The sequence below is a fragment of the Enhydra lutris genome, unplaced genomic scaffold, assembly GCF_002288905.1.
Source record: "Enhydra lutris kenyoni isolate GAN:26980312 unplaced genomic scaffold, ASM228890v2 scaffoldscaffold18, whole genome shotgun sequence".
In the NCBI taxonomy this organism is placed as follows: domain Eukaryota; kingdom Metazoa; phylum Chordata; class Mammalia; order Carnivora; family Mustelidae; genus Enhydra; species Enhydra lutris.
This window is the reverse complement of record NW_019154102.1, coordinates 719,644-731,451: the sequence shown is the minus strand read 5'-3', so window position 1 is coordinate 731,451 and position 11,808 is coordinate 719,644. Positions and strand designations below refer to the sequence as shown.

Here is an 11,808-nt window from a genome sequence, read left to right as displayed (position 1 = left end):
GGTGGGGCGCCTGGGTGGCTCAGCGGGTTAAGCCTCTGCCTTCGGCTCAGGTCATGATCTCAGGGTCCTGGAATCGAGCCCCACATCAGGCTCTCTGCTCAGCAGGGAGCCTGCTTCCTTCTCTGTCTCTGCCTACATCTCTGCCTACTTGTGATCTCTGTCTGTCAAATAAAAAAATAAAAAAATATAAAAATATAAAAAAAATATAGAGGTAGATAAAAAGAGTCAGCCAGAAGAATTGAAAGTGGGGGACTTTGGATAAGGGAAAATGAGGAGAGGAGGCTGCTATTTGCCTTAGTAAATTTGTGGATCTAGTTGACTCTTTTAATTATACAAAATCAAAACCTAGAGAAAATAGAGCATCCCTACATTTGAATCATTTTTAGTCAATACATAGCAAAGTATACTTGCAGTACTGTGTACTTGCAAAGTATAGTTGCAGTATAGTCAAGACGTGACAGTGCCTGTTATTGAAATCATTTTGGAAATCCAATAAGCAGCATACCTTTCCTTGCCACATTCTGAACAGATTATGAAATGAAGCCACTAAGTAGCGTGAGAAGGCTGAAATAATTTTATTACCCTTAAAAGATTAAGTTGGAGATTACAGCCTTGGACAAGAACCAAATGGGTCTGATTCACTGCACCCCAAAATTAAATAAACTTACTACTCCACAGACAAATATTGTGATGGAACCCCACATCAGGCTCCCTGCTCGGCGGGAAGCCTACTTCTTCCTCTCCCACTCCCCCACTTGTTCCCTCTCTACTCTGCCTCTTTCTGTCTAATAAATAAATACAATTTTTTAAAATAAACAAAAAGATTTGATAGAGCATAAGGAGGAGGAGCAACAGGCAGAGGGACAGGGAGAAGCAGGCTCCCCACAGAACAGGGAGCCCTTGTGGGGCTAGCTCCCAGGACCCTGAGATCATGACCCAAGCCGAAACCACCTGGGTGACTGAGCCACCCAGGCACCCCAGAGTAGCTCTTTTTAATGTAATCCATATATGAAGAAGTTCCAGATAATTTGTTCTTTGTGGAAAACGAAACCTGAAACTACTTTTGAATATTACTCAGAGGTCTATTTTCTTAAAGAGTTAAATAATGTAGTAAACCAGAGTATCACAATTATATCCTGTTTTTAACCTTCACTAGATTTTGCAGAAAGTAATGAATTCCTGCTTTTGCTATATGCAAAGTCTTGTATAGATACAACAGAACTTAATATAATCCTTTCTATACAGAAGCTTAGGATCAGGGAGGAATGGACATGACAAATAAACAAGAACAGTACAAAGCATTACATAGAGGTACCATAAGAAAATTCTTAGTACTTAAAGGGAATTTAAAGAAAGGAGAGCATATTCAGTTTTTGAAGGGAAATAGACCAGAAGTTGAAGTGGCTTTTACAAGTGCCATTTTGGGAATATCTTATTTTTTTTTTCCTTAATATTTAGTCTTGATTGGAGGTGCCTGGGTGGCTCAGTCCCCTGAATGTGTCTGCCTTTGGCTCTGATCATGATCCCAGAGTCCTGGGATTGAACTCTGGTTGTGCCCCCTCTTGCTCACTCTTTTGCTCTCTTTGTCAAATAAATCAATCTTTAAAAAAAAAAAAATTTAGTCTTGATTGAATCTGAGAATTTAGGATATCAGTATTACTGTAACTTATTATCATTACAAAATAAGTCTGTCCATTATAGAAAATTTAAGAAATTCATAGAAGTATAAAAAATACAAAAGCAATCTATCATATTTCTCAGATAATCACACCTTCATATTTTTGTTTTATCGTTCAAGTTGTATTTTCTTGAAATAAAATTGAGACCATACTTAGTATATACTGTCTTTAAGTATATACTGTTCCTTTTATTTAACACGATAGCATGTAGAGCATGAATACAAGTTAGTCCATTCCCTGTTATTGGCTAAGGTGAACATTATTTTCTATGTCTTTTTCTGTAGTCTCTGATTATGTCCTTAGGTCACCTTTTTAGAATTTGTTTTCTTGGGACATTTTTAAATCTCTTAAGAGTTGTTTTTTTTAAGACTCAATAAATCTTTGTTAAAGGATGTGTATATTTATTGGGTGATAGTATTTATTTGCATTTATTAAATAAGTCTTCCCTTCGTTTTCTTCCCTGGCTTTGCATATACTCAGACCAAGAAGAATTGTGGTTCTCTGTTTCACCAAAACATTTTAAATCTCTTTTATTCTTCGTTTATCATTTGAAATTTCGTGTGTATCTGTGTTTTATTTTTAACCTTGAACATTTCTGATACTTAATTTTGAGGCATACAGTAAAAAGGTCATTTTTTTTTAATGTCGTTTCTTTTTGGAAAGTAGCCTTACCTTCAGTTTGATTTCTGTATTTTTCAGGGTTACTTTGAAAGTTGCAACATACACAGAAACAGAATAGCAGGCTTTGAAGTAAAAGCCTATGCTAACCCCACAGTGGTTCGATGTGAAATTCATCATGGGCAGACTGGAGGAATATATGTGCATGAAAAAGGAAGAGGACAATTCATAGAGAATAAAATCTATGCAAACAACTTTGCAGGTGTATGGATTACCTCAAATAGTGACCCAACAATAAGGTAATTATATATAACTATGGATGGAAATTACTTTTTTACTTTTTATGTTATATGAAAAGTCAACCTTTAACTCTTACTGTTTTTCCTAGACACCTGACCACTGCAAAATAGATCTTCCTAGTAAATGTCTATGCGTCTGAATGAGCAAAGCTGTTGTATTTATTTTTGGGTGTTCTGTTTGTTTTCTAGTGATCTAAGTCATGCATAATATTCTTTTATGAACAGTTGCAAATGTTATGATTTTAAGTTTATCAAACTGCATTATAAATGAGTGTATAGGGCCATGTTCTTTTCTTGGAACCTGAATGACCTTGTCTTCTCTTTTTTTTGTCTGAGAGTCTGCAGATAGCATAACTCAGGAAAGTAATTAACTCAAAGATTCTTGGACAGAGAGATCAAAAATAACAAAAAGTCAGAACTTCAGGCCATCACTTTTCTTTAGTAGTTCCTACCATTCCCTCTGGCTGCATTAGTAAGGAAACAAACAGATCCAGTCTGAAAGGCGTTGGCTAAGACTATAGAACCAGAACTATTATAATTTAATCAGTAACAAGGAATTAATTTTAATTGCCAAGTTTTATTTTCCACTGGCTTTATGAAAGTAGATTATGAGATTTCCATCTTGTTAATATTCAGCATATGTGTCTAGACCAGCTAAAAAAAAGTTCTAAATGTATCAGCTATTTTGAGGGGAATTTTTAAGAATGTTACTTTGTCTCAAATACTAGGTGGCTCTTTTGTTAGGTCTTAGAAAGAAAACAAAGGAACTTAGAAATTATCTAGTCTGAGTCCCTTGTTTTTACAGATTAGGAAACTGTGACCCCTAGAAGGTAAATAATTTTTTAAGGTACCATGAGTATGAGTGGCCCTGTAGTTGATTGTGTTAAACAAATAAGCTTTTACTGAATAGAGATTTATTTTTTATTATTTACCATAATTATAGGGGGAATTCTATATTTAATGGAAATCAAGGGGGAGTTTACATCTTTGGTGATGGACGAGGCCTTATTGAAGGAAATGACATTTATGGTAAGAATGTTTTGTTCTATAAAATTTTGGAGCTTGGCCTCTCTTCCTGTCATTAGCAAAATATACCACTTTGAAACCCTCCAAGAAGTGGTGATACAATTTCTTTAAATTCTCAGTAAAGATTACTTGTGATGTTTATTTACTTGTTAGTCATTATTCACTTAACATTTACTGGGTACCCAGTATTTACCAGGAACTATACTAGATACCAGTCATGAAAATACAAATAAGACCTTAGTCTGAAGGGAGTATGCAGTTTCCTTAGATTCACTCTTTTTTCACTTTGGTACTAATTGTAAATGTGGGGGTGGAGGTGCCTGGGTGGCTCAGTTGATTAAATGTCTGCCTTTGGCTCAGGTCATGATCCTTGAGTCCCGGGATCAAGCCCCACAGTGAGCTCCGTGCTCGGTGGGGAGTCTGCTTCTCACTCTCTCGCTCTCAAATAAATAAGTAAAATCTAAAAAAAAAAAAATATATATATATATATATATATATATATATAAAGGGTAAATACTTACTCCTCATTAAAACTTTTTGAGATACAAATTCAGTAGACCACTTGATGTGTGTGTGCTAGACACGGATATGTTCCTGGGCTTTCTCTTTTGCTGCTACTTAACTGGATAGTATTTACATAAACCTTATGAAGTAGACACTGTTAAATATCCCCACTTACTGATCAGGAAACAAAGATACAATGAGGTTAAATAACTTAAAGTCACACAGGAAGGTAGAATTCCCGGGGTTCCTTACTTGGCAGCCTGGCTTCAGAGTCTCTACTCCAAACTATTATGTCTATACTGCCTACAGTTTTTCTTTTTATACTCCTAGTTCCCTTAGTTTTGTTTTTTAATGCTCTCAAACCATAAATATCTTTCTGAACATGACATATTTCACAAAATCATGCTTTTCCTAAAATTCTAAAAATTTTGACTACATGTAATGATGTAAAATTCTTACTGTGTTCCATGAGGCTCCATATGTTGACATTGTAACTTTTATTTTTAAATAGGCAATGCATTAGCAGGAATTCAGATTAGGACAAACAGTTGTCCAATTGTTCGACATAACAAAATTCATGATGGCCAACATGGTGGGATTTATGTGGTAAGTCAATGAATATAGTTCTAGAATGTCATGCCTCAAAACCAGAGAGAGAGGATGGAAGAGGATAGAATTATATCTAGCCTTGAGTAGGCCATATTTAGCTTACAGGTATGAGTTTATGACTGTCTTTAATATTTATACAATAAATAACACTCTTGTTCTCCCTGCCAGTATATGAATGACTTACATAGTATGTGTAGTGTTCTGTAAAATTCAATCAACTGAGTTTAGACATAGAGAATATACCTTTTTTTATTAAAGTCTTTAATTATAATTGGTATTATGGGCTGACCTCTCAAAACCATCGATTGGCTGAGTTCTACTTTTACCCTGGAGTTTTGTTGATATGACTATGCTGGGAGTCTGAAATTTTCCAAAAGTAGTAAGTAAATCCATAATATCACTGAAAGTACTAATAATACTAGACTTGAATATTTCTGAATATTTTTGAAAAGTCAGTTTTTCATTTGAATTTATACTAAAACATAATTGAGCATCTTACAAGATTTTCAAACCACGTATTGGTCCTATACCTTCTGTTAGACCATGGTGTATCTGGAACTGTTATAACAGATTCAAGTGAGAAAATGTAGGAAATTTCAGAAAGGTCCTTGTGTAATGCCAGGTATGACTCTAATTTTTATTTTCAGTTTTAAATTTCAGTCTTAAGTCTTCTCAAAATAAAAATAAGTATTTTAGTAACCTGAGACCTTATTTTGAATGATTTCACCAGTAATTTGAAATAGCTGTTAGCGGGCGCCTGGGTGGCTCAGTGGGTTAAAGCCTTTGCCTTCAGCTCAGGTCATGATCTCAGGGTCCTGGGATCGAGGCCCGCATCGGGCTCTCCGCTCAGCAGGGAGCCTGCTTCCCCCTCTCTCTCTGCCTGCCTCTCTGCCTGCTTGTGATCTTTCTCTCTCTCTCTGTCAAATAAATAAAAATCTAAAAAAAAAAAGAAAAGAAATAGCTGTTAGCTTACTAAATGAGAGACCTTCAGTTTGTTATATATCTTAGAATGAAATAAGAAGCTTAAAAGTACAAAATCACATAAAGAACAGTATAAAAACTTACAGAGCTTCGGGGCGCCTGGATGGCTCAGTGGGTTAAAGCCTCTGCCTTCGGCTCAGGTCATGATCCCAGGATCCTGGGATCGAGCCCCGCATCGGGCTGTCTGCTCGGCAGGGAGCCTGCCTCCCCCTCTCTCTGTGCCTGTCTCTCTGCCTACTTGTGATTTCTGTCAAATAAATAAACAAAATCTTTAAAAAAAAAAAAAAAAAAAACTTACAGAGCTTAAACTCAAGTAAAGGCTACACAAAAGCAATGTTACTACCTCATCCAGGTGAAAAAATAAAAACTGAAATTTTTTTATCATAACTGTTTTTAAAGGGGGGAACATACTATAAACTACTTGTTTCTAAAAGCTATATATTGTATCAATGTAATTTTTATTTAGCATGAGAAAGGACAAGGCGTAATAGAAGAGAATGAAGTTTATAGTAATACTCTGGCTGGGGTCTGGGTGACAACGGGCAGCACTCCAGTACTGAGAAGAAACAGGATACATAGTGGAAAGCAGGTAAAATTATTTTGGATTCTTACATGGGAAATAGATTGTTTTATAAACTTTTTTTGTCATTTGAAAAACAATTTTTTTTTAATTTTAGGTTGGTGTTTATTTTTATGACAATGGACATGGAGTGCTAGAGGACAATGATATCTATAATCATATGTATTCAGGGGTTCAGATAAGGTAAACATTTTTCACATTTGGCTTTCTTTTGGGAGGGAATTCGGTGGGAATATGTGGGGTATGTAAAAGAACTTCCCTTGTTTATTTAATGCTCAATTTTTATTCCTCCTTTTGTATATATATTCATGCTCTTATCACATGCTTGGCTTAAATTGTCAGAATATAGCTTTTCTTGAACCAGCTGATGGCAGCCAGTGGCACATATGCCTACCATAGGAACATGTTTCCACTATTCTGTCATCCACTGTAACAGAGTTGCCAGTGTACTCCATCATACTTGGAAAGTAGGCAGCTATATAAAAATACTTGTGAGCTATACCTGGCATGTTGTAGGCACTCAGTAAATGTGAGCTTCTCTTTTTACACTATTTCTGTGAGAGTATTAGTTTTTTACACCCCTCTTTCCTGTATTTTAACAGTTTTAGAAACTGTAGTACTTATAATTCAACCCTTCATTTTATATATGAGGTGAGTATACAATAATAGTGGTCACTTAATCTAACCTCCTCAGTGTAGTTTATATATTAGGAGACTCTATAGTAATAATATAATCTATAACTAAGTGTATTCTGTTGGAAATAGAATTAAACAAAATTACACCAGTGTCTTTACTGACAAATTTCTCAGAGCATCTGGAAAGACACTCCATTGTATACTTATTCTTACTGTGATTAATATAAATTTTTTCACTGTTACCTAACATAACATGGGATATGGGAGTAGAAGCAGTTAAGATGGCATTATTTTCTGTTGTATCCATAGGACTGGAAGCAACCCCAAAATAAGACGCAACAAAATCTGGGGAGGACAAAATGGTGGAATTCTTGTTTATAATTCTGGTATGTTCAGTCTTTCATTTTTTCCTTATTGCTAATTGCCTTTAGAGCTATACTTTCCAAATAACATAACCTAAAATTCTGTACTTGTAGGTCTAGGCTGTATAGAAGACAATGAAATATTTGACAATGCAATGGCTGGAGTCTGGATTAAGACAGATAGTAATCCTACACTAAGAAGAAATAAAATCCATGATGGAAGAGATGGTGGCATCTGTATATTTAATGGGGGTCGAGGTATTGTTAATTTTGCATTAGTAAAAAACCCAATTTTTCATTATTCTTCTTCCATATCTTTAATGATCAGGGACATTGCCAATTAATATAAGCTTTAAGTGAGTGAATCTCAGTCTTTTTCCTTATCTGGTCTTGAGATAGATTAGATTAGTGCCTGGAGATAAAGAAGACAGGTGTTTATACAATTTTTCTTTTCTTTTTGTAGCCATCTTGAGTGTGTTAATTGTTAGGCATTTTTAAGGTGGAATTTGTTTGCATTTTCTCTCTGGACTTTCTTTTATTTAGAATAGTGATATGATTATAATAAACATCAAGGTCCAGTTACAGAACTAGGTTAGAAATTAATTGGCCTGTAACTATATGAAAATGTCTGTAGTAAATAAGTATTGCTTTGTACCTGTTTGCAACTGTTTGTTGGAGAGTGGAATTAATGAAGCCAAGGTGTGTCTGGTTTTGTATACATGAAGGTCAACTCATTTTACATTGAGGCAAAAGTTCCACATCTGCAAATGCATGTTGTTCAGAGAGACTAGGGGAGAATGTCAAATGCAAATTTATCACCGTTCCTGAAATGTCAGTAACCCAGCACTGTACATCTTATATGGAAGGAATAGCCAGTTACTACTACATCATAATCAATGAAATTTACTACTACAGCCAAGCAGTGATGATTCCATTAATGACATAGACTCTGAAAGAGCTCATAATCTAATAATTCAATAAGATGACATATCTGATAGGAGTCTTTACAAGATATAATGAGGAAACACAATACAGTGGATGGTTTTATTTGTAAGGTATTGAAAAAAGGTTCATGGACTAAAATAACTCTTAAGCTGTCTTGAAAAATGAGTATTCACTGGTAAATGTGGGGTGGGGAGGCCATTCCCAGTGTAGAAAAAACAATTCACACTTCCATTTGTTTTGTACTTATTTATTAATTGAACACCTCTATACCAACAACTGATACAGATGCTAAAGATACAATAGTGAATAAAACAGTATAATAAAATACTGTTATATTTTAACAGTATAATAAAACTACATCCCGGAAAGCTTAGAGTCTAATGGCACATTGTAACCAAAAATCTAAAGGAAACCATGTGGTTCTGATTAGTAAGACGCAAAAAGGTACTGAAAGTTGAGGCTAGAGAAGGGGCAGTGCCCAGATTCTAACTTTGTATACGGAATTCAGACTGGATCTTAGCAAAAGCAAAGATTAGAGGTAGGAAGTTGGAGTAGTCTTTTCCAGGGGAATAGCAGTTTAGAGGTCAAAACTGAACTATCACAGGTGGGTTGAATGTCTACAGAAGTAAAAGTTTCATGTTTTCAGAGCAGAAATGCTCATATACAACTAATAATTCACTATACATAAATAGGGTTTATAGGAGTAATATTAGCTAGTTCTTTAATGCAGTGTATGTTTACATGTATTAATTCATTTAATCCTCCTTAAAACCTTGTATGTAGGTGCCGTTATGGCCAGATTAGATAAGGAACTCAGGGAGGTGGTGGAATCTGTATTTGAAGACCTGAAAAGTCTGATTCTTCAGCTCATTTTTAAATCATGTTATACTCTCAGAAGAGAGAATAATAAATTTGGTGGGGAAACTGAAATCTTCCAGAGGAAGTGACATTAGGAAGAAAGAAGGCAGGACATTCCAGGATGAAGAAATAATACAAACCAAAGGCAATAGAGATAAAAATGTGTGTCATATTCAGAGCATAGGTAATGTAGTAAGACAATGGAATAGGTTAGGGGAATATTTTGAAAGGTTTTAAATGGCAACTTAATTTTAAACTTTATTCTGAAAATAGTTTTTAAGCAAAGAAGGAACATGACAGTTGTAGGAAACTGGGAAAAACAGCAGAAGAGAGACTATAGGAAATTATCAAGTAATGATTATAAGAATAATGACCAGAAATAGGGTTTGCATGAAAGCATTGAGGCTGTAATGATTCTAAAAATACTTCAAAGGACCTAATTTTAATTCAGTGTTTGTGAGAAATAGGTGCCAGGCAGCCACCAGGAATTTGTGAGTAAACTAGACATGGTTCCTGGTACCATGGAATTTCCATCTATCTGTTAGAATGGTTACCTGCCATTTTAAGCAGTTCTTGGTTAAATCCTACCTTAAACCCCCCTGAATTACTAATAAACTTTTCAGCTGAGAAATTAGTCCTTTGAGTTTTATACAACACAGTCAATAAGAAACTAAAAACCTGAATACCGCCAAAACTATTAAAATTTGTTATGTGCATAAGCCTTAATCTGAGGAAATATTTTATTATAGGTCTCCTTGAAGAAAATGATATTTTCAGGAATGCTCAAGCAGGTGTTCTCATCAGCACTAATAGTCATCCAGTCTTAAGGAAAAACAGAATATTTGATGGCTTTGCTGCAGGTTTGTATTTTCTTTTGTTACCTGTAGCTTGTTTTCTGTACATTAAAATGTTTGATCTTTAGTATATTAATTCTCTTTTGCTTGATAACTGAAGGGGTGTACTAAGTGTGTTGCAAAATTTGCAATTAACAATGGCTTATAAGAGCACATAATCCAAGTTCTGGATTGTAATGTTCTCAGCCAGACTTTCAAGAAATCTCTCTCTTGCGTTCAGTAGTAATTATGAAACCTTAATTGGGATAGAATGCAGGCTTGTACTACCATTTGGAATACAAATAAATTCAAGCCCTCTGGCCTCTCAAACTTTCCAGGTATTGTGCATGTATTTCAACTTTTTGCCAGGGAAGATGACACTTTTTTTCTTCATATGTACAACTAGTGACTACCTAAACATATTTCTGGGCAGGCATTATCATCATCTGCTTGCCATGAAAATAAGTAGTAAGTTATGAACCATCTGTAGTAAGTAGTATTCCTTTCTTTAGCAAGGATAGTGGACTGTTAACAGTGGAAAATAAATGTTATTCTCAGTGACTCAAACATTTGCATCTTATTCTTTAGACGTTAAGAAACTATAATGTGATGATGCATCTACTGTTTGTAAATTTTACTTCAGGTATTGAAATTACAAATCATGCAACTGCAACACTAGAAGGCAATCAGATTTTTAACAACCGGTTTGGAGGCTTATTTTTAGCATCTGGTGTTAATGTGACAATGAAAGGTATGTTGGAGTCTGCTCTGCCTATAAATACACAAAATATGCCATTAAAAGATAATGGCATCAGAAGCCATTGCTGTCCCTCTGCCAAGTTAACTACAACTCAGAACTACTTTGAAAGCTTTGACTTGTTCTAAACAGTTGGGAGTATCTTACACCAGGAAAATCCATTTTTCTATTTTAAGCTGACTTTTTTTACTTAATTGGTTAGCCTCCTCTGAAGGTCTTTAAAAAGTGACTATTGGAATAATCCTATCTCTATTTTTATCTTAAGTCTTTGTCCTCTAGAATTTTACTTATTTTGTTCTTTTATTGCAGATAACAAAATAATGAACAATCAAGACGCCATAGAAAAGGCTGTTAGTAGAGGCCAATGTTTATATAAAATATCAAGTTATACCAGCTATCCCATGCATGATTTCTACAGGTATATTTCTAAATTACTTGTGAGTCTTGAAAAAGGGGAGATAGTGATTTTCTAAACTGGCAAGACATAATATTTTTACATTTTTCTCTTAAATGTAAGCTAAAGGTAGAGAAAATTGGGTATTGGGAAAATTACCAAGGAAAGAGACTATAATTGAGAATTTTGTATTTGTCCATAGAAAGTTCTCTGTGATCAGTCTGCTTGAGACCACAAATATGGAAGAGCAACAGCAACTGTTGCTATCACTGGAAAGGTGGAACACAATGCTTTTGCTTGGGAGTTTCAAAGTAAAGCTCTAATTAAGTGTCCCATGTACCCCAGTCACTGAGTGGTTCTTGATGCCCTGCCCCCAGATTAAGTATTTTTTAAATGAAAGTTTCAGCTGCCTTTCTACAATTTGCAAATCGTTGTTTTTCTCAGAAGACACAGACCAGGAGATTGACTTGTTAAAGTCCTTTTGCAGAAATTAACCTGGCCTAGAGCTATAAAAATTTTGGTTTTGGTCCTCTTTTCTTGTAAGGTCATATGGTAAAATGCAGTATTTTGAGGAAGTAACATTTCAAGAAAAATAACGTAAGCTTTTGCTTTTTAGATGTCACACTTGTAACACCACAGATCGAAATGCCATATGTGTGAACTGCATTAAGAAGTGCCATCAGGGACATGATGTAGAATTTATTAGACATGATAGGTATGTAGCACA

The 11,808-nt window shown here is 35.0% G+C and overlaps 1 protein-coding gene across 2 annotated transcripts in view; it reads left to right on the top strand.

The window, feature by feature from the left end:
• LOC111148107 (F-box protein 11) overlaps nucleotides 1-11,808 on the top strand; it is an 88,385-nt gene that overhangs the window by 75,049 nt on the left and 1,528 nt on the right. For both annotated transcript variants that reach the window (XM_022504516.1, XM_022504515.1), the window contains exons 12-22: nucleotides 2,379-2,596; nucleotides 3,540-3,625; nucleotides 4,638-4,732; nucleotides 6,183-6,305; nucleotides 6,394-6,479; nucleotides 7,242-7,318; nucleotides 7,409-7,552; nucleotides 9,847-9,957; nucleotides 10,574-10,681; nucleotides 10,997-11,105; nucleotides 11,698-11,796. In XM_022504516.1, the coding sequence (XP_022360224.1) occupies nucleotides 2,379-2,596; nucleotides 3,540-3,625; nucleotides 4,638-4,732; nucleotides 6,183-6,305; nucleotides 6,394-6,479; nucleotides 7,242-7,318; nucleotides 7,409-7,552; nucleotides 9,847-9,957; nucleotides 10,574-10,681; nucleotides 10,997-11,105; nucleotides 11,698-11,796 (1,256 nt within the window). The remainder of the gene's footprint in view (nucleotides 1-2,378; nucleotides 2,597-3,539; nucleotides 3,626-4,637; nucleotides 4,733-6,182; nucleotides 6,306-6,393; nucleotides 6,480-7,241; nucleotides 7,319-7,408; nucleotides 7,553-9,846; nucleotides 9,958-10,573; nucleotides 10,682-10,996; nucleotides 11,106-11,697; nucleotides 11,797-11,808) is intronic.